At 38.6% G+C, this 25,851-nt stretch overlaps 3 protein-coding genes across 3 annotated transcripts; 2 read left to right on the forward strand and 1 right to left on the reverse strand.

Annotated features, from left to right (window-relative positions):
• The first annotated feature begins 265 nt into the window (after positions 1–265).
• On the forward strand, positions 266–7,029 carry LOC140929385 (probable transcriptional regulatory protein TTE1135). Its single transcript, XM_073379184.1, has 7 exons — positions 266–498; positions 1,736–1,848; positions 2,905–3,038; positions 3,918–3,967; positions 4,400–4,482; positions 5,042–5,119; positions 5,653–7,029. Exons 1-7 carry the CDS (start codon positions 273–275, stop codon positions 5,893–5,895), a joined length of 927 nt encoding a protein of 308 aa, XP_073235285.1. The 5' UTR covers positions 266–272; the 3' UTR covers positions 5,896–7,029.
• Positions 7,030–8,303: 1,274 nt separating this feature from the next.
• LOC140930509 (cytoplasmic 60S subunit biogenesis factor ZNF622-like) lies at positions 8,304–9,695 on the reverse strand. Its single transcript, XM_073380228.1, has one exon. It carries the CDS (start codon positions 9,543–9,545, stop codon positions 8,394–8,396), a length of 1,152 nt encoding a protein of 383 aa, XP_073236329.1. The 5' UTR covers positions 9,546–9,695; the 3' UTR covers positions 8,304–8,393.
• Positions 9,696–9,761: 66 nt separating this feature from the next.
• On the forward strand, positions 9,762–25,677 carry LOC140930508 (SWI/SNF-related matrix-associated actin-dependent regulator of chromatin subfamily A-like protein 1). Its single transcript, XM_073380227.1, has 17 exons — positions 9,762–10,613; positions 11,153–11,203; positions 11,774–11,957; positions 13,099–13,249; positions 14,242–14,403; positions 14,983–15,048; positions 17,038–17,178; positions 17,879–17,958; positions 18,408–18,459; positions 18,541–18,612; positions 19,254–19,324; positions 20,892–20,991; positions 21,107–21,230; positions 21,846–21,904; positions 23,647–23,747; positions 24,121–24,205; positions 24,474–25,677. Exons 1-17 carry the CDS (start codon positions 9,863–9,865, stop codon positions 24,843–24,845), a joined length of 2,622 nt encoding a protein of 873 aa, XP_073236328.1. The 5' UTR covers positions 9,762–9,862; the 3' UTR covers positions 24,846–25,677.
• The last annotated feature ends 174 nt before the right edge of the window (positions 25,678–25,851 follow it).

Consider the following 25,851-nt stretch of genomic DNA (forward strand, 5'->3'; position numbering starts at 1 on the left):
CATGAATAAATACTTAGTAACCACGCTCAAATTGTAGTATGGGAGGGGATGTACCGCGCTATAAAACTGTACCCGATACTTAAAAGTTTTGATAACTCAATTTTAACTTGTAAAAGGTGTAAAATAATGCCCAGTTAGTTTTAAGATATAAAACAGATAGACTTTCTTAAAATGATCAGGTTTTCGGAAACATATTGAAATAAAGATAACATTACTTTTTCTACTTACCCACTCCCGTTAAGTAAAGCATTTGTTCTATTTCAGAATCCAAAATGGCGGCTACATTTGCTCGAAAAACTTGTTCTCTTGTCACTTGTTTTCCTGCCCGTTTTTCTGAATGTTTCTGTCCTTGTACGTTACTGAACGTTTCAAGAATGCATTTGAGATATAAGGGTCACAGTAAATGGCAAAATATTAAATTCAAGAAGGCACACATTGACTTTGCTCGAAGCAAGGAATTTGGAAAACTCTCGATGGAGATTATTACAGCTGTTAGGGGTAAGGATAAGTCTATCATTGAAGCTTACTTTAAAGTGAAATAAATAGTTATAGATAATACTATTGAGTTTAATTTAATTACGACTCATAAAGGCTGTAAAGAAAAAAAGAAGGATTCTAACCCTAATTATTGACCTTGACTTACTTAAGCCTAATTTCATTAGCCATAAGTGTAGTTGTGAAGAATTACTGGTTAACATTTTTAGCTGCCAATAAATTAGCTAGCAGTATTAACTGTTCCCTTTTAGATGTGGAGACAACTAGCGGGAACCCTGCTTTGCACACACCCTTTTAATATTACCACCTCACTATGAAGGACAGTTTTCTTTGTCCCTGGGGAAAGTCCAGACATTTCATATAAATTCAACCCACTTAATACTGACACTGATTATTGTGGACAACAGACACTTGTTTCTTGCCCAGTGAACAAATTCTCATAGAAAGGTAACCTTGCTAATGCAGACACTTCATCATCAATTGTGTACAGTAATGAGCCTTTCCTTTTTGAAAGGTAACAAAATCTTCAGTCAACAGCATCTACATGTTCCCAGCACTACATTACACCAGATACGGTGATATGTAGGTGTCAATTTCAGACTATTTTCAGCCCTCAAACGAGTAACGTAGAGAGCGTTTCTGAGCAATTATTTTTTTAGTGTTTCTCCTGGGGTGGGTACTTCCTAGTAATGGGCTAATGGGGATGTGCCGCTGGCTGGGGTTGTATTTTCATGACTGGATTGATTGGATTGGAGTTGCATTTGTAATAGATTTATGTGTAGTAACTAGAATGAGGTTGCGTGGCCACATTGTGTGGAAGGCAAGTGCTCTTAACACTTGATGCCACCTTTGCTACCCTGGGAAGTATCTAGAATGACACCAGTTTTTTCCCCATTATCCTGCAGGAGTTTAATAGCTGAAAGGAACAATAATAAGATTGTACTTCTGTGCACAGGTGTGAGCAGCCCACTGCCTTCTTGTGTGATATACAAATTTAAAAAATTAAGTTATAGTATCATTAGAGACAGCTGCGTGATCAATATATTAGAATTCAGGTTAAGGAAATAGACAATCAACCTAGGTTAAAAAATTTTAACCTAAATTTAATTCTGACCTGTGATATAAGCACTATACAAGTACATCTTTACATTTTGGCTGGTTGCTTACAGGAGTTTTGACTGTATTTGAATTGCTTTGCAGATATTTTTCATTCAACTAGTGGTTGACTTTTCTTTTTTAGAATCAGGGCCAGATGTTAAGTTTAATAGTCGCTTGGAAGGTCTTATTGAAAAAGCAAGAACCATAAGCATGCCAAAAGAAAAGATTGAAAATGCAATCAAATCTGGGACTGGGGTAAGTTTAAACTTAATAGTTCTTCAGGAAGTACTGGTACTTGCTCTGCTGCTTTCATTTATCATTTGTCTCTACTTGTCATTTTTATGCTGAAAATAATGTATGTTAAAAAATATGCTAAAAAATTAAAAAACGTTAAAATTTGGAAATATTTCCGCAGAAGTGTTTTGGGATTGCACTTACATTCATACTACCGCTTTTATATTCTTAGTAAGTCTTAGTCTTTGCCTCTCATTAACTATTTTTTTCATTTTCTTCCATCTCTTTCACCCTTGTCCTCATGGATTATTTTCTGTTAGAAAGTAGGAGAGGCAGAAAAAGGCCCTTAATTAACATCAGCTGGTAATATTTCCCCTCAGACACCCCAATCCTAATGTGTAATAAATTTTGAGCTCTGTGTGAAATGCAATATAAAGCTCAAATCATGCGTACTTCACTGTACACAACCTGAGGTCCCGGGGAGGAGTGGGGGGTACTCAACAAAGTCTTATACTGGGAGGCTCAGTCCGCTCCAAGGCTCACCCCGTTACCCTTTTATATACCATTTTTGACAGACAAGGTACCCCTTATGTGTATCATTTTTCAGGAAACTGATCAGTTGGTTGAAGATTTTATCTAGACAAGGGAAACAGCTACTCTAGGATAGGGGGGATTTGAGGAGTTTTCTCTAGTATAGGGTAGCAAAATTCAGCTGAACTAGCTGTGGTATAGGTTAAGGGTTCCAGGGTCCCAGCAGCACATCCCCACCCAGAAATTCCTAAAGTATCCCCCTCCCCGGGCATATACTTCAACTAGTTATATCCCTACCCATTTATATACCTGAAGCCTAAAAAAGGTACTCTTTCAGGCAAGACCTCCCTGTATAGACCATTATAGGGAGTATCCCCCGAAGCCTAAGGCAGCCTTTCACATCTTTGACTTGAGACAAGTGTATATTGTACAGGATAGTAAGTTATTCCTTCTCCTTCCTTTTTTTCCCTATAGTTCGTTTCTTCACACCCAATACCTAATGCATGTCAATAAATAAATAATTTCATGACTGTACTCTTTACTAAGACTAAAGATAATCCTTATGAAGCATCCTTGTTGGAGATCAAGGGTCCTGGTGGCTGTGGTTTGCTTGTCCAGATACTTACAAGCAACAAAGTTAAAACAAAGAATGAAATGAATACTATTCTTCGCAAGAATGGGTAAGTGTCTTTAGAACTTCTACACAACCAGGGGTTGTCAGGAGTGGAGCCAGGAATGTTTTATTGGAAAGGTCCAAACTTGTTTAAGGCCTATATAAAATCATTTCTACCCTTTCTGGCATGCATTTACTCATTATTTTCTAGTAAAGGTGTGACCCTTGGGCTACCAAATTCAGTTTCAATGTTTCTGGTCAGATGGGTTCTTTAGGGTGGTCCAGACCTGCTGACCATCTCCTGGATCCACCATAAGGAGTGCAGACTTTCCCTGTGTGGTGTGAGCAGATGATAATAATATGAAATAATAGGCCAAAACCCTCAAACAATTTGCACGTAACAAAAATCGGTGGACTATATTAACCCTTTCAACCTTAGTATCCCCATCTAAATTCTCCTGCAGATTGATCTCTATACAGAATTAGTTAGGGAAATTCCTTTAAAGAACAAAGTGTTTCCCTTTAGGTGACCATTTTTGTTATTCGCATAACCTCTGTCTCTTGTTTTTGTATAATTTGATATTGTGGAACAAAAATTGATGTTGGTCACACTTGGTACTTTAGGGTTAATATATGGGGGTATTGATCAGTAAGATTAAAAAACATTCAAGTTAGACAATCATGATACACCTCAGTTTTGGAAGTAATAAGAAAATAACCGGTAATTTATGGAGGACAAATTGAAAACTGGAGACTGAAGACTAGAGACGAACTAGAGGGGTGAGAACAGATGTCAGAATGTGAAAGGACGCAGCTCTGCTGTCACATCAGGCTTTAACAAACTCATGCTACCCGCTCAGACCTAGCCTGCTAGGATAGCACAGGTCAGATAAACCAGACTCCTGGGATTACATCTTCTTATTACATTATTTTATATCTGTTTTAGAGGCATTTTTAAGGATGGTGGATCAGTCACTTTTCAGTATGATTACAAAGGTAATGATAATTTATAATTTAAATGTTTTAAATATTTCATGGGCGTGTATAATATGTCTTGGTTTAACTGCATCCTTGGTTTAAATTTTATTTTCTTTTGTTTCAAAGTCGTTAACATACAGTACCATACCCAAAAACAAAGAAAATAACATTTACCGAAGGATGAAATTTAACCACAACATATTTATGTCAACAGGGAAGTGATATATTTTTAATTTTCGCTTTATTTTATGAGCTCCATAGATAAAAATTCTAACATTTGGCACTAAGTTTTAGGATTATAAAATTTGTTACTGATGACAATTAGGAGGACTGATATCTTTTTTTTAAAGTTTGTTGACATCACAAGCAAACAAGCAATTTATTTTTTAGAAAAATTAAGGTTTCAAGTTACTGCTCGTAGTGATTCATTTTCTTTTTAAATTTGAACAGGAGTTATAAGTGTTGAAGACTTTCTTTATACAGAGGATAAACAGAACTTGTCAGAGTATCCAGATGATGACTCTGTTGAAAAAGTGAGTTATTGAACCATAATAAGGGGATCAAGTTTCTTTATTTGATTACCCGGACAAGCATTCTAGTAGCATTTTAATGGGGAGCTTAATCAACCATAACGAGGAAGACAACAACTGTGTCAAAAACTCTTATAAATTATTTGTTGTATGAGCAAAACAGCTCTGCACATGCAGCACGTTTTTTAGTACATTTCTTAGATGTCCACTCCATGACTATGATGTGAAACCTCCTAATGCAACATTTTATGGAGGACATGAGCATGTAATGATGAATTTTCCTTCCCCTTTTTGAACCAGTATAAAATCTTAAGAATTCAACTCCAGTGGGTCCATTGTTGTTGCTTAAGTGTCCTAATGATATCATAGTGAAAATGGTCTATTATTACCGACATTTATTTTTAAAAGTTAAGGCTGTGATGTTTCCACGACAACCATATTAACTTTAATTGAAGTAGGTAGATGTTATAGTCTCGATTAATATTCAGTGTAACTGTTTTTTTTACTAGAGATGAAACCTTTATGCAGTTTTAGTTACTGGTAAATGGTCTTTTCTCTGCAGGCTGAAGAGGTAGCTATAGAAAGTGGGGCAGAGAATCTGTTCTTCTGTGAGTCAGAAAATGATACAAAGATTATAAAGGTATAATTTTGAAATAATTTATATGCACAAACTTGGCCCCATGTTTAATTTAGCAGGTTGGAGTGGAGTTTATAATAGTCTCAAATGATGTTCTATTTCATTTCATTGATAGTTTAAGTTAATAATGATATGCTAATCATAGGTTATTAATCACTATTTTGATATTGTATTTACTTCAAAGACTATACACACACAGACCAGAAATGTGGCTGAAAAAGATGCCACAGAGAAAAAGATTTTCCCCAAGTATAAACAACACTGAACAGTATCCACCTAATTGCCTAGAGTTCCTGGACCCTAGGGTTAAAAGGATTGCTCATTATACCGACATACCCCCTTACAGCACTCCCTGTCGATTCTTGGGTGCTATTGTTCTGTCTATTGTAGTCTTCTGCGAAAAGTTGGGCTTACAAAACTTCTGAAAAGATTTAAACCTTAAGTAGAAAGCAAAAATTAATGTAAGACTGCAACAGAAGCATTCTTGAATGAAATGCTAAATTTGTCTTTGTTTTTTTTTATTTATTACATTTCAGTTCATATGTGCTATTGAGGATACGAAGAAAGTACATGACGACTTATCAGAAAAGTTTCCAAAGAAGATTCTTTCTTCTGAACTTGAGTATATTCCACGAACACTTGTTTCTCTGTCAGAGGAACCTTTACAACAAGCAGAGAAACTAATAGATACTCTTGAAGATCATGTAGACGTTGTGCGAGTTTATGATAATATTGAACATTACCCAAGTACCACATGCAAGCTGTTTGGTTCTACATGACCAGATTGCCTTGGTGAAGGCCAGCTGTCAATGAATGAAAGATGTCTGTTTTTAATTAGTCTCTAGGCCTTCTTGGGGTCAGTTGAAAAGTTCTCTTCACGACAAGTTTTTTGTCCTTGTCTGAGAAGACTGTAGGCCTCATTTTACCTACATGGTCTCCTCACATAACCCCAAGGAATACAATGTTAGCCTTTTCCAGGCATTCAGATGGTGGAGTCTGGGTAAGAAATAAAGCGAACCAAAAAGGGGAGAGGCTAGATGAAGGTGAAAACAGGACTGCCATGAAGCACCAGGGATTTAGGACATTTTAATGCCTTTAAATGAAATAGCCTTGACAAAAATTGAAATGGCCAAATGATATGTTATCATCATAGTTAATTGAGTGGAATGGTTATGAAACCCGTCAGACTCCTTTGTTATATGTTTTTGTGGACCTGAAAGTGCACAACATTCAAAAGAATTCCTATCATTTTGATTGTATTGACCAATAAAAACATTGCATCAATTTATTCCGTAACAATTTGCCAACAGAAAACAAAGGATTGTGCACTTTCAGAGTGCTTCCAACATAAACTGCAGCACTGTTGTTTTTATCATTGATGTTTGCCTTTTTTCATAACCAGTCTCCTCTAATAACTATGGTTATCATGGCTTAACAAAAACTGGCGTCCGTACAATACATATACCTGTTTATGCAAAATAAAAATGCCATGCTTATTAAAAGGAAAAAAATTGGCTTGACTTACATTCACATTTTAGTCGAATTATATTTAAATGAAAGCTCAACCTCGTTCCCTGGGTTCTCTCTGACCCGCCCTACTGAGCACTCGGTAGGGCAGGTAGGACAGAACCCTGGGAACAAGGTGGATGAAAGCTTGCTACATTAACTGACAATGGATACTTATAACAACCCAATGGTTTGTGTTGGATGCAATATATTCAAAATTAAGATACCCATGTAACATATGTCCAATTGGGCGTGAGTTTTTTCATCCAATATCTAGACACTGAGAAGTGGGTTGAAAAAAAAAGGCACCCATGATTTCTTCTAGTGTCTGGACATCAGATGAAACACTTTGTTAAGCATTTGAAATCACTTTTCAAGATGCTCAAGAAATAAAACTCAGTCAATCAACCAACAAGTTACCCAAACCAACTCAACTCTTCAACTCCAGATGCCATTTTTTTAAACTCACTGATCTGTAACCCGAAGTTGATTGATGTTGGTGGCCATAAAGGTAGGTCACTCACTATTTCATTTTTGCCCAGCCACCAGTGTATCAATTCGGGGTTTACTCCGGTGTAAGAACCTGTGAACTTTTTCTTTGTTTTGCACCTTTTCTTTTCCTAGGTTCTGTTGTGTTGACCTCTTTGTTTTCTTTTGTTTTATGTCACCCGTGAGTTTAACAGGTTCTTACACAGAGGATGAGCCCCAGCTTGAACTTAATGAGAAGGCAAAATTTTTTGGGTAACAGTGAGGCAATTTCCTTATCTCCTCTATGGCAGTGATCTTTTTTGTTTCCTCTTCATAAATTATCAATGACTTGAGATGAGTGTTAAGCTCAACAGGACAATAATTATTATTGTAATCTCTTCAACTATTGCCCAATGAAGTCATTTTACTATAACTACAAGATTCCTTCGATCTGTCATTTCTTGTGGAAATTAGGGCTATTGTTTTTTTTTTTTTAACCTCAGCCCCTGAAAAGTTCAAATAAAATGGCAAAAACTAAATAAATACTTGTAATTGTAGTCAAATGATGTCATTGAACCTACTGGACTTTTTAAAAATTAAATTTGCCTGTGGTCATCCAAGTCAAGTTAAAATGTAGCCTGTGAACAGGCTCTTCTGTTTGGGGAAAAACAGTAACCAAAGGCCCCTTCACAGGCTAGTGAAAATGTAGCCATTTTCAGGGCAGAGGGAATATCATCATTTCTAAGTTATTCCATGGGTTTTGGTCCAATCCTGGGGGTCAAGCACATTGAATGAGCTAACGCTGCATAATGTTAGGAAGTACAGTGTTTGTAAGGATTAACAAAAAGAAACCATCTTTCAGTTTGAATTATGATTTATTTCAGATATGCCTTGAGAAAGGGGTTGCTCTAAGATCTAGGTCTGGTCACTTCCACTCTGTTATCTTGGACCACTTATATTCAATCTACTAACACCCAGTACTAATAGGCTGATTTAGCAACAGAACGGGAACTTCATTTGATGACGGCAAAGTGCGCAAAAAGGACTTCACTCTACTTCCAGTGCCCAGTTTACCGCTCAGCCATTGGTCAAGCCAGTTGTTTGATTGGCGCGCGCCGTTGTCAACTGATGTTCCCGTTCTGTTGCTAATAAAGCCTAATAAATCAAACTAGTGCACTCATTTGTTAAAATAGATACAAAAAGCAATAGAAACTTGGTGGAAAACTTGTGCACTGTGCAGCTTCTGATTTTATAGCATTACCATATTTTGGACCTCAGAATATGAAATCAAGTTGTTAATTATTTAGAAAACAACTTGAGGTCTAAAATGTTTCTGCATTCTGTTAGCCTTAACTGAGATGTCCACATTTCTTTTTGCTTGCTGAACATTCCGTAACCTGACATCTTTAACTTTCTGTCGTGCAGCACTTGCAATGGTGCCATGCCAACCTAGGGCTTTATAATCAGCCATGATACTTTGAATCACCTTGGAATGATGACTTCTCTCTGGAGGCAAATTCTGCTTGTAGATGTGACGCATATTGCGATGGCCAATTTTGGCCCCTGATGGCAGACACAGCTCCAGTGTTTGCTCATTGACTGCTAAGGTGCTATCTCTTCCTTGAATTTCATCGCCCTCATTCTCTTCATCAGGATTATAATCAGGGTAGCTACTGCTAAAATCATAGAAATCAGCATATTCCAAAACTGCATCTCCTTCATAGTTCATTTTAGTGTGACCTTTGTCAACCATGTGGCTTTGAACAGCTTCCAATGAGAAAAAACTCTTCCCTTTGTCGTTGCAGTAAAGGCACATATTTCCCATTCCAACCTTTTCACATAGATATGTTACAAGGCCTTTTAAGTCCACAACATATTCTAGATCTGGAATGAAGAAGCTATGTGATCTCGTCATGTGCTTCAGATTCTCTTCTAAGCTAACACTGTGATGTGGACAGAAAAGACAGTCTGTAACTTCCAGGGTATCTTCTTCAATGTCATCGTCGTCGTCGTCGTCGTCATCATCATCACCATTGTGGGATAATGACTCGGCATTTTCAGATTCAGTGTTCTGTTGGTCAGTTTCTTTACTGTCCTTTCTTTTGAAGTTGTTACTAAGCTGGCTCTCTGTGATCAAACTTCCCTGTTTCTTAGCTTTGTTGGCCTCCAGATCTTTGTGTTTTTTCGAGCTCAGGTGGTTACCGTGAGCATTCTCAGAAGAGAAGGTCTTGTTGCACAATTGACAGTGCAGAGACTTTGTTTTGCTCTGTTGTTGCGCTTCGACCTCCGCTTTCTGCGCAAGGACCTTTTGCTGAAATACTTCAGCAGTAACTGGCGGCATTTCTGCAACTTTTCTCTTGAGGTTATAACGATGCCAGTCAGTTTTATAGTGACGACGCTGAATATCGCTATCAGCGAAAGATACACGACATGTTATGCAAGTAAACATGGGCATTTTAGAGATGTTTGGACTCCAAAAGGCAGAATCCTATCTCTACAATACTTTCCCTTAGCCTGAATCCAAGATTATGATTTATGAAGGTTTTAGAACGCAGTAAACCGCTTACAAACAACTCCAGAAATGATTTCCCAACGTGGTGTAATTTTCTTGTCCAATCCCCCAGTGCTTGCTGGGTATAAAACACCGATTTGGGTGGTCAGCGGTATAATTCATCATGGCGGCGATTTCGAAGAAACGAGATAAACAGAGAGGAGTAAGTTTGCTATTCATTTTATTGTGTTAAACTGCTTCGATTGCTTCGGATTATATCAATGTCGTCTGGACAATTAACAGACGAGCAGCGAAGGAGGATCGAAGAAAATCGTCGAAAAGCTCTTGAGAAACGAGCTGCTCGTTTACGCCAACAAGAGCAGACGGCTTCGTCGACGAATACTGCGTCGGCAAGATTTAAGCTTAATATCAACGGAGGCAACTTTGTCTCCAGTAATGCTGCTCAACCTCCAAGAAATGAAAATGCATTGCTTTCTTCAAACAAACCTAACTCGTACGTGCCACAGAGACAGATGTCGTCGAAATCTGAAGGAGTCAAACACAGTTTGAATGTGACACCATCGGTCGGTCAAGCTTCTAATGCGAACCTTTCAATTAACGGTAATACAATACGTTCTTCAACTGGCTTTAGTGGAGAATCGCAAAATAGTTTAGTGGGCGCATCGAGGTCAATGGTTAAGCCCTCAAATAATGAAAGATCTTGGCGCTCTTTTCAAAGCACCGTGTCCCAATTTTATCGTCCTCAAAACATTCCAGACTCATCCTCATCAAAAAGGAAATTCGAAAGTACCAACCCTGGTACCAAACCATCAACAGCAAGCTCTTCAGGATTTGCAAATAGCAATTCAGGATCCCTAAAATCCGGTGTTGTTTCCGGTGTGAACGTCAAAAAAACAGAGAAAGAAGTGAAAGGAAACTGTGTATTAATGAGCAGAGAGAGGTTCACTGTTGTTGTGCCATACCAGCCTCAGGTTATTGGGATTTTAAAGACAATTCCAAGCAGAAGTTATGGTAAGATTCATTTGATTGGTTTACTGTACATCCCCATACAAGAGCCCATGCATTAATAATTAGTGCCCTTTCTTTAAAATAAGGGCCCTTCCCTTTGGGCACTATTCATATCAGAAAAATGTATTCAAATGAGAAAATTTCTCACCTGCACCTGCTCCCTTTCATAGATCTGGCCAGATCTTCAGTGTTTGCAACCATAATTATTAATAGTCATCAGCTATGGCTTACTTATAGATGTTTTGTGCTGGAATGTGAAATTCCCTAAAGAAGCCTACATTAGCCAGACAAAAGGTGTATGATAGTACCAGTAGACAAGTTTTAACACTACAGTTTGCAGAGTGCTGCTCACTTCAGTGAAAACAGGGGGGTTTGTAAGCCTGCACGACTATTTCTGGCTTCATGTAATAAGAATAAATTTTAATCCCCCTGAATAACATTCTCCCCCCTTCCCCCCCCCCCCACCCCCCTTGTCCAGACTAGGTTAATTGTAGGTAGTTAATAGGTGTTTCTGCAGCACATTTTCTTTTTTGTTCTTATAGATGCAAAAACATACCAGTGGAACTTTGCTTTGACTGACTATAACAAGCTCAGTAAGTTTTATTGCAATGTTATTTTAGGTAATAGTTAATAAATATTCAATTTAATAGTCAATAAAACCAAGTTATTGTTTAGAGGTCATAATGAAAAAGAAGAATGGAACCTTTAGTCAGTGTACAGTACATGTAGTTCACCCTTGTAAAATAAATTTGTCTTTTATTGAATTATTTATTTACCATTTATTCAATATTTATCTTTTTAATGAATTTTCCTGGACCTCTTACTCATCAGCCATATCACTTCATTAATCAAGGATATAATGATTTTATGTTCATCCATTTGAAAGTTAAAGACATTCTTGCATCTACATGTACAGCGAGGCTGTCACTAAAATTTTGAGTTCCCGAATATATGCAATAAGTAGACAGGAAATTGAACAACTAGGAAGTTCTTTTGATTCTTCTTTCATTTTTGTTCCCTATGAAAATAGGGGAGGGTCAAGCTCATAGTAGCGGGGGAAAATCCCTGTCCCTGGCCCTTAATGACAGCTCTGGTTGGTCCCTATATTATTTTACATAGATTATTATTCAGTTCAACTTGTTGTACGTGTAACTCTCTTACAGTGAAAGCAGTACAATCATTACCTGCCCATGTCATTGTAGAAGGACTACCTAAGGCTGTGACATCGACATTTCTGAAAACCACACCAGGCACTTTGCAAGAATTGTCAACCACTACCATTAATCTGAACTCAGTTGATCACAAGCTTGTTCAGGCACTGATGCCATTTCAGCAAGAAGGAGTCAGGTGAGTGCTGCTTATGTTTTAGAATTACAACATCAAAAAACTGACCAAAAAGATCACTTCTGGAACCGGGGCCATGAAACATGTTAGACAACTGGTTCCCCAGGCAAGACTGCATCTGATATATCTAAGTTTTAATTCAACCTTACTATGACTGAGTACTGTAGTAGTGTTTGGGGAACCTGTGGGGTAACTTTACAAGATTAGCATGAACGCTCTTGCAGCAGCATTCAGTCTTCCTTGCTTGGGGATTAGATCAAGAAATGAGGACGCAATATTATTAATTCTGCACAAAACAGGTTTTACTTGCTACAGGTTCTATCTTACTTTATCGTCGTCAATACTTTTTATTTGTTTGTGGATTGGTTTAGTATGCGTGTTAGCAATGACCGGAAATACATGTATGTCTGCGGTCGCAGGCTATATAATATAATGATGGTTTATCATTATATTAATGATGGTTTATTAAAATACACATGGTGGCATAAAAACTTACTTAAGTTTGCTTACATAAGTTATAACTAAAAATAAAATTACATTTGTTTCAGAGGGACTGGGATTACAGGCTATTTATTTATAGTTATTTACAATTCAGTTATAGATAAAGGACAATACTAGAGATAACTAGACTCGTAAGATTACTGTTCCTAAGATGGTAAGAGTGGCATTCGGATCGCACGGGAGGGAGAAGGTGGTGCAGCTGGCCATCCGGGTTATTTTTGATATTGTGCCACACTTTAAGACACAGGTGGGCGCGTCTATCCTCTAAACTGGTAATGTTGGCTTGTGCAAGAGCCTGTTGGTAGTGGAGGTCAGGGTATACGATTCGCAGGGCCCTCTTCTGGATAGCTTCAAGCTGGTCAATGAGGAAGCGAGGAAGGCAAGTAGCCCAGACAACAGAAGAGTATTCTAGAACAGAGCGAACCAGGGCGCTATAGATGGTGACAAGGTCCACTGGAGGGACCCCAGCGCACTTCAAGACCCTGAGAATGTGCAGTCGCTTAGACGTCTTGGAAACGATTTCGTTTCTATGTTTCTAGCAGTATAAAATTATTTTAATACACATATGCCATAAGTCTTTTAGTACAAACTTTGAGCCTATGCAAATAAAATACAACTTGTTGCTTGTTCCACTGTTTAACAGTTTCAGCATTCGTCATGATGGCCGAGTGTTGATAGCTGATGACATGGGCCTGGGAAAGACCATTCAAGCTATCTGTGTTGCATGTTACTATCGTCCAGAGTGGCCACTCCTTGTTATTACACCATCCTCTCTCAGAATAACATGGCAGCAGGTTGGTAACTTATTTTTTGGGGCTCAAATTAAAAATTAATGTGACTATTGGTTTGTTAAAATTTACATCACTGTGGTAACATGACTAGTTAAGAGTAAAATGTAGGTTTTCTTACTTGCAATAGCGTCTGTCATTAAATTACCTACATGTGCTTTACAGATCATTATACGTTTCTGGGAAACTGCCCAACTACCCCTCCCCTAGGCCAACATTAACACTTACTTCTCACTTAAGACAAATATTGCCTTAGGGGAGGGGTAGGTGAGCAGTATCCTTGCTATTTTATTGCTTCTTGCCTAGGTTAGCGTTTTAGCCCTTTAACAACTAGTTACTTAGCCATCAAGCCATTCTTCACATGTCCAAACTGATCTCTATGACACATGATGTCAACTTCACTATTTTTCATCTCCATCAATGGATTGAAGAACATGGAAACTCCACTACTGTAGGAACATGAAAGAATGCCGTGGAATCACTACTCTTGACCTCTCCTCCCTACTAGTAGAGTCTTCTATTCTGTTCACCAACAATTTCTCCATCTTGAAAAGATTGATCTAATGGAAAACTGGACTGTTTGATTTATGAAATGGGCTTTACCCATTCAAGAGAAAGCCTACTGTAAAACAACTGAGTGATGATCAGACTCAATTTGAGCTGGAACATTATGACGAACTATTGAGACAGTGTGACAGTTCATTTCTTGGTTGGGGAAGAGAAAAGGACAGTAAATTTCAAGCAACTGTTAATTTTAAATAAAATCTATATGAGCTCAAAATGTCTATCTTTTAGCCAATTTTTGTTATAGTTGCATTTAAAACCAATAGTATGAAAGACACAAGCTCTATGACCTCAGCCAATGGGCATGAAGTAATAAGCTATGAAGAGGAATGAGCTGTCACTCATTAAACCCTGCTTAAAACCCTACGCTTTTGAACAAAGCAATTAAAAGTTAGAAGTTCCATCTACAAAGTTAAAAAATATTCTTTTTGTAGGCTTTTATGAAATGGCTCCCCTCTGTGGATCCAACACACATCAACGTGGTTTTCACTGGAAAGGATAATCCAATATCAGGACTTATAAACATCATCAGTTATGATCTATTAAGTAAATGTATGGAGGATTTGAAAAAGAAGCAGTTCAGAGTCATTATAGCTGTAAGTTATAATTACCATAAATCACCTATTAAGCACCCCCTCTCAAATAAGCCCCCCATCTCCGTAGTTAAGGAGCCCCCAGTCTCTTTTAAGCCCCCCTCCCCTCCCCCTTATTATTCTTCACTAATAAATGATAGACTGTATTAATGAACCACAACTGTAAAAGTTTGTGTGGACTGATCGGGGATGGTTTATTTACCAACTGGAAGTTCGGATTTGTTTTTGATCCTCAGCTGTATGACCTCCAACTTCCTGTGCTTGAACTTTTCGACTTTGCATTCTAGTTCTTTATGGAGAACTGATACCATCGTCTGGGCCAAATTAAATAAGCCCTCCATCTCTATAAGCCTCCTCTCAAATGTATTTGAAATAATAGAGGATTTACGGTATTATAGCAGTATATATGCAAACTTACCTTTTTCAAATTTGTCTTGTTTAACCTCAGTGAAAATGTGGGTTATATTATGCTTTATTTCTATATTGAATTTTTTTGTATTTTCTGTATTGAATTCTTTAATTCGATGTGTTGCTTGGTTTAGTACTGCTAAGTGTTGTAACTTTATTTATGTCCTCTGATAGGATGAGTGTCATTTCATCAAGAGCTACAAAGCCTCGAGAACCAAAGCTGCCCTGCCTTTACTTAAGGTATGTGATCGTTTTGCATATATTTGCTATCACAATTCGCCGTGTTTGTACGAGAGGCCTCTCCGGCCTCCTTGACTGAATCTTGCTCATTCTGGTATGGTTTGAAAGATCTCTTTACCCTGCACAAGTTAGCTGACAAGGACTTGACTGTTAAAACTGATGACATCACAAGTGGTTCACACAGGCGGTTTAGAGCGAATGGGTTGAACATTTTTGACAATATTAACTGCGATTAGAGGATAACAATGCTGGCTGCAACCAACAGTTTGATGTGACACACCAATACTCACCACTGGATTGTTTGAGTGAAACAAAGTGAAGTACATTGCTTGGCTGCATCTTATTAGCCAAGTGTAGAGAGGGGGTCCTGTCAAGTGGTGCGACTCGTACGAGTTGTACAACGGGTGAAATAGCATCTCATTAGAGACACTTAGAATTTGTGAGCAAAGTTGTCGAGATGGGGCCTTTCGAATGGTGCAACTCGTACGAGTCGTGTAACTGGCGAAATAGCATCTCATTAGCGACACTTAGAAACCGAGAGCAGAGTTATCAAAAAGGAAGCTTTCGAGTGATGCGACTTGTATGTCTTGTATGAGTCGAGCAACTGGTGAAATAGCATCTCATTGGAGACACTTAGAATTTGTGAGCAAAGTTGTCGAGAAAGGGCCTTTACTCGTACGAGTCGTCCAACTGACGAAATAGCATTTCACTAGTGACACTTAAAAATTTAGAACAGAGTTGTCGAAAAGGGGGCTTTCGAGTGGTACGAGTCATGCAACTGGTGAAATAGCGCGTGGACAGGAACGCATAATTTTATACACCATGAATATTCCTCTTTCTATAAGCATCATACACGACAAACATTCGGTGCATGAAACTGCAAGATGGCTCAAATATTACGATCATACAAAAAGTTCCAGTAAGCGTGCGAACAAGAACGAATACACCATGAATATTCCTCTTTCTAAAAGCATCCTAAAGGACAAAATTTCACCAGTTGCACGACTCGTACAAGTCGCACCACTTGATATTTGGACCATTTATGATATTGGTGCGGCATTACAGTTTACTTATCCCACCATGTAAGCCGTCTGCAAAGCAAAGGCGCTTTAACCCGATGGATTGAAAGGCCACTCCCTCGTAGCATTCCTTCTCGTTCTTTGTTTTTTGTTTTGTTTTGTTTTTTCATGCGTTTATTCAGTAGAGCGAGGCATTTTAAAAAAAGGAACGATTGCAAGCAGTGTACCACCCATGGCACCACGAACGTCAGAGAAGCAATAGGTTTAACAATGAACGTGGATCGTTGATTTTGGCACATTTCTTTGCCCTCACTGACGGACAGCATTGACGTGAAACTTCCTAATGCGATGTTTTGGAGGACGCAACAACACAAACTGCGCATTTTTCTTTCTCTTTATAAACTTGAACTCGGTCCCTAAGAATTCAGCTCCTAAAAAAACTGAAAAATTTAATATCGTGATGAAGTTTAAAACGGCGCGAATATTTGCTTGTTTAGCTTTGTTTCCGCGCGCTTCCGTTGCTGTCGTAGTTGTCGACAAATTAGCAGTAGGTTTAGGGAGCAATCGGGCATCACGCTTTTCTGTAAATTTTATATTTACCGCCCAGTTCAATTGCGAGATAAAGCTAAGAAGAATGTGAACGGCAATGTGAGATACAGTAAAGTTTACTGTATCTCTCTGAGCTTGGTCCCAGTCCTGTCTTCTCTGCTCCTTCTTGAGTTTTAATTGACACTACAAAGAGTAGGTAAATACAAAGTTTTTCTGGTAAAGGCTTCCACAAAAGGCAAAGTCGAAGGTAACAAGGACTGTACGAAAACAGCTGATACGTTTTTGAGTCTCACTTTCGATATTAATAATTAATGCTTTTTCTTTAACTATTAAGTTTCGCTAGTTTTCTCGATCGGAAGTATTTTTCTCTCTTTACTTAGTACATTCTTTTCAGATAAAGTATAATCCGTATTGTTTTCAGGCGGCCACCCGTGTGATTTTGTTATCCGGGACCCCAGCTCTCTCCAGGCCCTTGGAGCTTTACACGCAGATCTGTGCCATTCAGCCAGGGTTGTTCCCCACCTTTCATCTCTTTGGACTCCGATACTGTGCAGGACAACAGGTAGGAAGAAGTTTTTCCGTTTTTTTGGAAAACGCTATGCGAACAGCATTCATTGTCATCTTTCCGAGCTCATGGACTGGAGCGGGTGATTTAGCAGTTATTGTTTTGTAAACCAAAAGGAAAACTTTATTTGAGTGTCAACGTAGTTGGCACGAAAGTACCAACAGAGACGGGAGTGCCATTTGACGTGGTCATCCGAGTCACGTGAAGGTGTAGCTTGCAGTACCTTCATTTCTCAGTTATTTTAAGAACCTGACTATCCGACCTTCCGCTCTTCAGTCAAGCGCTGTATCGGCTGAGCTAATCCTGCTGCGATTGACCACATGAACAAAGAACAACGATCTATTATAAGAAAGCAGCAAAGAAGAAAAACGACTTACTCATTGAAACAAAAAAGATGGTGCATTTTAAGCTCGGTCAGTAAATGAATATGAACGGTGATAATCAGCATGTCACGAGCGTGATCTCTCCTTGGCTCTGTGGACTCAGTGGTACCTGGAGGACGCCCGCTCGGTATTCAGGTGATCATAGCTTCGGATCCTGTCAAGGAATCAGGGTTTTTTCTTTGCCCACGCTTGTGACATGCTCAAATACTCATTATATTTGACTTAGCAATGTTTGGAAAGTATAAAGCTAATGACAGAAGACTGTAAAGCCATTTCACGATGATGGTCTTTGCCTTTGTCTTTTTTTGTTTCAGAATCGTTTTGGTTGGGACTTTTCAGGGGCATCTAACATGCAAGAACTTCAACTTTTACTTGAGGAAAAAGTAATGATAAGGTGAAAAATCTTTCTTTGTATGCTGTGGTCCATGGGTGAATCAGTCAGCTGATCGACCAATCAATCAATCAATCAATCAAATCAAGTTAATAGTCAGTCGACTTACTAATCAGCCGGCAATCACTCACTTGAACCTAGTCAGTCAATCAATCAGAGATCAGCCACTAAGGCGGTACAAAAGACAGTTATTCAATAAGCAGTTAATAGAAAGAGATAAATATGGATTACTGTTTAACTACAGTGCTAGTTATACGGTGGATTAGAAAACTGAAATCATGCAGTCAAGTATTTGCCTGGCAAAGTGGCAGTATGGTGGGAGAGGACTGGAGAGGACTAATGCTCCAGAACTACGTTAGCTAATAAACTCAAATATTCGTCAACCAGCCGAGTTACGATTTTCATCCTCATAGCCTAACCTTACACTTGCGTCTAATTTATTTACACTACAGGCGATTAAAGAAAGATGTCCTGTCTCAACTTCCTTCCAAGCGACGACAAGTGGTATGTCATATTCAAGATCATTTTATCAGTGTTTTTCTGAATGAAGTTTTGTTTAAAGCATTTCCAATTTTTGTTCTGTAGGTCCAGCTTGACCCTTCGCTTATTAAAACTAAAACTTTGGAAAGAGCCGCAAAAGAAGTGTCAAAAGCTAAGGTAATTTCTTAATATGACTGTTAATAATTTTATCATCTTATAATGGAACTAAAAGACAAGGTAAAATAAATCGACTTTTTAGTAAACTATTTTGAAAGGACAACGAATTTCTATGTGAGGACCCACATGACAACAACAACAACAACAACTTTATTTGTACCCTACGTTGATTTACATGATACAAAAATAAATAGATAAAACTGATATGGAGAGAGTACAGGTTGCCCATAATAACCATTTAGGGCTTAAAAGATGGGGCAGCCTTACTTAGGTTACTAATAAATGATCATATTAAAGGGTCAGGTACCACACACCACACACAGCTACACAAAACACACACAAAAAAGGGAAAAAACTGGTAGGAAAAGAAAGACAGCAAAAGAAACCTAAGTATACCAGTATTAAACAATGGAAGCCAGAAAAAAATAGTGTTGATAAATCTGCAATTAATATATATCGATAAGAATTGACTTGACAAACCCTTGAGAAAAACATTACCCCCCGTTCTCGCCCAGTAATGAAAGTTTTGACAATTATTGTATATATCTGATTGAGTAAGGTATTACCGGTTATTGTTATTTGCGTGTAAGTTAATTGTTGAAGAATTCGTTTCTCTCAGTGCTTTTTTTACTTTCTCACAGCAAAAAGAGCAACACGGTGCCCTTCTTAGTTACTTCTTTGAAACGTCTGCCTGCAAGATGCCAGCGGTCAGGTGAGAAAAGGCTGTCAGCATGCGCACATGTTCATTTTCATTGTCGGTTTAAGGTGGCTGACAGCAAATCAACGCTTGGACTTTGATGGATCAGCGCTACTACTGCGAGGCATTGACTTTTCGCAAACTCTTCATGTATACAAGTTATACTAAAGAAGGGGTGAATGAACTTTGACATCCGTTACGTTTCGAACCTCGACAACTCGATGCTGTTTAAAACAAGAGAGGATAAAGGGGATAGAGAAGGCTTCCCCCATACACACCCTATTCCATAGGTAATTCGTCTCGAGTTATTTTTAGAATCGGGATAAAGTTACCTCGCGCGCTGCGTGGATGTTTCGTGGAGGTTTCTCGTGACTAAACGCCGTGCAAAACATGTCGGGCGAAAGGCAATGAAAGCGTAAAGGGGTCGAGAGCATTTCAGAATATTGAAGCGAAATGAGTCGGCGCTCACCTGGGAAAAGGGAATCGCTGGACTCTTTGACAACCGGTGAAATCAGTTTAACTCGAAGTTGTCGTAACCTCAGTGCTTTAATAAAATGAGAAATTTCGCCCGTCCATTGAAACCGGTCGTTTGTACAATAAAGGAAGAAGGACGGCAAGTGTTAGTTTGTTGAATAATAAAAGACTAATAAAAGAATGATAATCAAACCAGAAATTGCTCTCTTCAAACTGTAAATTATAAATGATCCTGAGAGAATATTCAGTGTGTTAAGGATTTCCTTGCTGTACTGTTAGCTCTATACAAGAGAGGAAGGGCGATTCTTTTTTAATTTCCATTTCGCTGACAACGCTTTAGAAGAAATCTCTCTTTAGTCGTTTTCGTCGACAAAACGAATAGCAATATCGCTCTCGGCGTCTTCCGCCATTTTTTTCAGCGTCAATTCGAGAAGGACGCGTGGCTCTGAGCGTGGGTCATCCACGCGGAACACATTCGCGCTATGTGATTGGCTGTTGTCTAATCCCCCTTGGGATCTGTGGTCTTAAAAATAACTCGAGACGAATTACCTGTGGAATAGGGTGTGTATGGGGGATACCTTCTCTGTCCCCTTTATCCTCTCTTGGTTTAAAATCAATACTAATTCTTATGGTAATGATACCACTTAAAATGACCTAATTAAATGGGAAAAAAGCACTTTATTTGAGTGTCAATGTATTTAGCACGAAAGTTACTGTACTAATTGGGGACTCTATTTTTTTACGTCTCCTACTGGAGACAGGATCGCCATTTTTCATGGTCATCCGAGCCACGCGAAGGTCAAGCCATTTGCAGGGCAAAGGTAGTAATTTCATTTCTCAGTTATTTTAAGACCCTGTGTATTGGTCTGACCCCAGGAATCGAACCCACGACCTCCCGCTCTGCGGTCAAGCGCTCTACCGACTGAGCTACATGTAATCCTGCCGCGGTTCATTAGTTCAGTCGGTAGAGCGCTTGACTGCAGAGCGGGAGGTCTGTAACGGATGTTAAATTTTCAGTTTCTTTTTTTCAAATTTCGCTTACTGTGCTTTGGTATACAAAGAATGCTTGCAATTAATGTACATTACTTTATTTGCTCTTATTTACCAGGGAGTACATTTTAGACCTGCTTGAAAGCGGCCGCAAGTTTCTTGTGTTTGCCCATCACAAAAACATGTTAGACGCCATTTGCAGTTGCCTTGAACAAAAAGTAAGTTGTGTACCCTTTCAAGATTATTTGACTTTCTTTTCACACCAATCTCGCAAACTGAGGAAAAAAGGACTTCAGCTCTAATATTTGTTTATATTTTCTTTCACTTTCTTAGAAGTACAATTACATTCGCATTGACGGCAGCACATCAGCAGGGGTTCGACAGAATCTGTGTGATCACTTCCAACAGGATAAGGACTGTCTGGTAGCTGTTCTCTCTATTACTGCTGCTAATACAGGTATGAAAGTACTTTTCACTTGTTTTTTCACTATAACTAAACTGGCGGCACCCTGCGAGTGGAGCCTCCTTTGTCTTCTTGAGTGAGGAGTGAAGAGAGACCCTACCTGAATCACGTCAAACCTTTGAGGTCGCCGCAGCCCAAACCTTTGGACCAGTCAATCTTCTTTCGTCTAGTCAAACTGGTTTTTTCGAGTGCGAGCATCCTTTTATTGATAAACCGATGGTCACTACTGAGCCAGCTGTACCAATCTATCCTAGCAACGTGCCGCGCATGCTCAAACCGTCAGCATCTGAAATATCTCCTTTACTTTGCTCCTTTCAGCATACAGCAATTTCTTCACAACTAGCAAACCAGTTTTCAAATTCTAAGGTAAAATAAAAAAAAAATCATTTCATTTACTTCTTCAAAATTTCCAAAAACCACCTGATTTTTGTTTGGAGCGAAGATTTGAACATAAGCAGCGTGACCTGTCAAACAGTCAGGTTTGCTTTTATACAAATAACTAACTGTAAAAAAATGTCGTGGGATATTTGTACTCGTTTGGTGCGTTTTTTGTACAGTAACTAATGCAATAAGATAATGTATATAATTATGAACATTCTATGTCCTCAGGGCTGACTCTTACCGAGGCAAACGCGGTCGTGTTTGCAGAGCTCTTCTGGAATCCTGGCGTAAGTCCAGCAGTTAGCTGTTAGCTATAGTTAAGGCGCACTTAATCGATCGTCTGATTTATCCCTAGACGGCTGTAATATTATCACCCTGTGTGGCGCCCGTAACGCATTTTCGGTTTTTGTCAAAACCCTCATAGTTAATAACCGTTTATAAGGATTACTATTGTCCTGCCGGTGATTGTAAACTGTAAGACTATTATTAAGTTATTTAGAGGAAATACGGATATTTCAGAAACCGAACGGATGACGTTAATACTGGTTTCCCCGCGAAATGGCTTCTGAGGAACGACTACAGAAATTCCATACTGATGACGCTTCTGATTGGTCATGCCGCGTGGAAAATTTACTTCAACCAATCAGGTACATCACCCGGATCTGATTAATGACACGTCGTCAGTATGGAATTTCTGCGCTTGTTTCTCAGACGTCATTTTGCGGGGAAACCAGTAGTGGCGTCGTAAAATGTCGGCTGTTTTCTCAGACTGTGATGATAATTCGGGGTATTTACTAGCTGATTTAGCTCTGCTTAAATAGATCTCACTGAAAAAGTTATTCACACCCCGCGTTCGTGAATTTCGTGCGCTTTGTAGAAATCTCTTGGAGAGGGGAAGTTGTATCCCGATAAGAACTCGATATTGAGACCAGTTTGGTCCATTGGCACAACACAACCGGACATCCTGCAAGCTTAAAGTGTGCTCATTTTTATCACTCCTTTCATTGTGCTTCAAGAGAGAATGATCTAGCTCATTCTCTCTTGTGTGCTTATTTTAGCCTGAGAATATTGGCATGACCTGAATAAATTCTTGCAAATGACCTTCGTGTGTGAGCCGAGAATTAAGTGTCTTCAATTGAACACCCAATATCAGAGTTAGACGCATTAAAGATAGTAAAAGTAATGAAAACGTTTGGCTCAGAAAACTAAACATCCACCCCATAAATCACCCTTAACTTGGCTAACAGGATTGATAAAGTTTACATTGTAATTAGGTTTTATGCATATGTTCAAAATCGACCTTCTGTATGGACAAGGGTAACTGGTTATGAATGTCCCATTCTAATTCTTTCTTACAAGTTAGTGCATACGGCAAAAAGAAGCTGTTATTTTTCTAATAAAAATGTTCAGTTGATTTCGCTTTCTAGTGGTACAATACAATACAATGAGTTTATTAACATGTCCCAAATTAGGATATTCAATGTTAATTTACAATCATCAGAAAAAAACCTAATAACAAGACTTTTAAAAAAGTACTAAAATTAGTAAGATGAACTAAACTAAATTTGACCCTAAAAACATTACACAAGACAAAGTATAGATGCCCAAAGTTCCCCACGGGCACGATCCTTAAAAAGATCAATGTTGTAGTTCATTTTTTATGTCGGGTAATTTTTGTTTCTGGCTTTGGTAATGTATGCTAATGAAGTTAAAACAAGGGGAAAAATAAAAATTACCTGAGACAAAAAATTCACTACAACAGATCCTCAAGGCTTTTAACTTTCGCTCCCTTTTTTCGCTCCTTTTTGCGCCTGCCACGCTATAGTCGTGTCCGGCTTGTGCATCCCTGAGTACAAGTGGCGGTTTTTATAGAACTCAAAAATGCATTATCTTCTCATAGAACATTGAAAAGTATCTTCTAATTGGCAGGTACTGACCTTATAATTGGGTGTCAGATAAAGTTCAGATATGAGATAACAATCTTAAAGTGTTTTATTTGACACTTGACTAGCAACTGTTGTTTTGCTAGGCTCTTGTACAGGCCGAAGACCGCGTGTACAGAATAGGACAGAAGAACGCTGTCAACATTCATTACCTTGTGGCTAGAAAGACTGCAGATGACTACCTGTGGTAAGATGCCGAACATGTTTTTGCGGATTTTATGTAAAGTTTGTGCCTTATTCGCCACTTCAGAAACAAAAAGGGAACTGGATCGAGTTTGCTTTCGCAAAGACCTCCGGGATTGTTACCACGAGGGACAGGAAAAAATTAGCCAATAGCTGAGGGGCGTGTCCCCAGTAACAATCCCAGAAACACTTGCGGGACGCGATTTAGTTGCCCTCTCGTTTCTAAAGTTGCGAATTGCCCTTTATGCTTTCTATATCTTGGCGAAACTGGTTATGGTTATGATTTAAGTTGCAGGATAAATAGATTAAGAAGAAAGGTTATCATTTCTTTGAGAAAACATTTTTTTTTTCACCAAATTTTTGCCGCTGTTTTTCAGGCCACTAATCCAAAATAAGCTGGAGGTTTTGGGTAAAGCGGGACTTTCCGAGGATGTGTTGGAAGCCGACTGTACTTTCTTCAAGGTGCGCGTTCTAATGCTTTTTAGCGAAAACAGTTTTGTCAATGTGTCCGGTATGGCTCTGAGCTTGTGCGGAGACGTTTTGCGTCGTTCTTATTCGCGTAGTTCGCTTGTTGTTTCTACGCAAAAGCAAGCGACTCAAATGACTTCGTAAATGCTAAAAACCATGCCGGAATGAAACCTCTGCTAGCAAGATAGAAAGTGATTTAATCAGGGAATTGTAATACGTCATAAACGTCTGTTTGAGACGGCTTTTTTCTTTCTTTTCCAAGGATCCCAAGCAGCAAACATTGTTTTCATTTGTTGAGTCCTTTGTGGAGGATTGTACAGGGGACCAGTCCACATCGCTGTTTGAAACAGTGGCTGAACAAGGTTCTCCTCATTCTAATAATAATAATTCGGAGTTTAAAACAGAAACGTTAAAAGACGTCAAATTTGTAAACACAAGCGAAACAAGAAAGCGAACGAATCCTGAATCCAATTCTTTGGAGGAAGGCAATCTTAACCGTGCAGTTAAGGATAATTTTGATTGGTTTGATGGTATGGACAATGACGGAGATATCTTTTCGGATGACCTTTATGATCAAGAAGGTTTCAACTGCCATATTGAACCTGGGCCATGTGCTAAGAGATATCGCCAGTGAATTGTGTTTTGCTTGGTAGCGTTGCAGACATTTTGTCTAAAGTGCCGTGATTGCTGTAGATTTCTAACGGGTCCACTCAAATTGAGTTTTAAAGTGTGCAAAGATTTTTTTAAACTAATTAATCACTAGTGGAATAAGATCTGTTGAACGCATATTTTTGGAGTGTTTGGCTCAACTCCATGTGAAGACGCGTTGAAACTACAAGTAGCCTTCGTTGGGTTTTAACTGTTTCGAGTACGACCACAACCATTGAAGCTCTAGCTGCCGATACACGGCGGGAGCTCTCTAGCCTGGCAATGACAGGCTATAATCTTTTCACATATTGAAATCCCCCTAGTCTTAAACGCTTGCCTCAGTCTCTTTTGAAATGTCCCGAATTGAGGCAAAAGATAATTTAATCAAGGGGACTCAACACGTAGTAAGTCGGGGTGTCATATTGATAGAGGAACTATCTTTAAACGACGAGAATTCTACAGCTTTATTATGAGCAAGATTAGATTCTTTCCTGATTTTTTATCGTCCCTTACCTTGAGGACAAGTTACGTTCAAGTCTTAGCCAAACCCATCGGAACCTGTCAAATACCTGTAATATAAGTTAAAACCCTACTGGATATAGAGAGAAATCATATATATTTACAATATAGCAAATTATTGTAAGCCTTTTCGCGAGGCTTGGACCGAATGTAATGTAGTTCATTGAAAAAACAGAGACTATTGGTAGCTATGTTTTTGTTCATTATTAAGTTGGTATTTCTCAATGTGATTGAGTTGTTTTTAGTGTAAAGTTACAGGTCCCGTTTGATTAAAAAACGGGAGAGATCCGATCTAAATATCTTTTTGGGTGTTAAAGCTGTTTAGTGAGGCAAGAATTACATAGTATAGAGCCCCAATAACTCCTTTGGCTCGTGATTTTAAACCTGATAAAAAAACTGCTGCTCGTTTATTAAACATTACTTTAAATCAATGCTAAAAAACATATTTAATTTCTGAAACTCCATAATCCTTT

This window comes from Porites lutea, chromosome 3 (assembly GCF_958299795.1).
Source record: "Porites lutea chromosome 3, jaPorLute2.1, whole genome shotgun sequence".
Classification (NCBI taxonomy): domain Eukaryota; kingdom Metazoa; phylum Cnidaria; class Anthozoa; order Scleractinia; family Poritidae; genus Porites; species Porites lutea.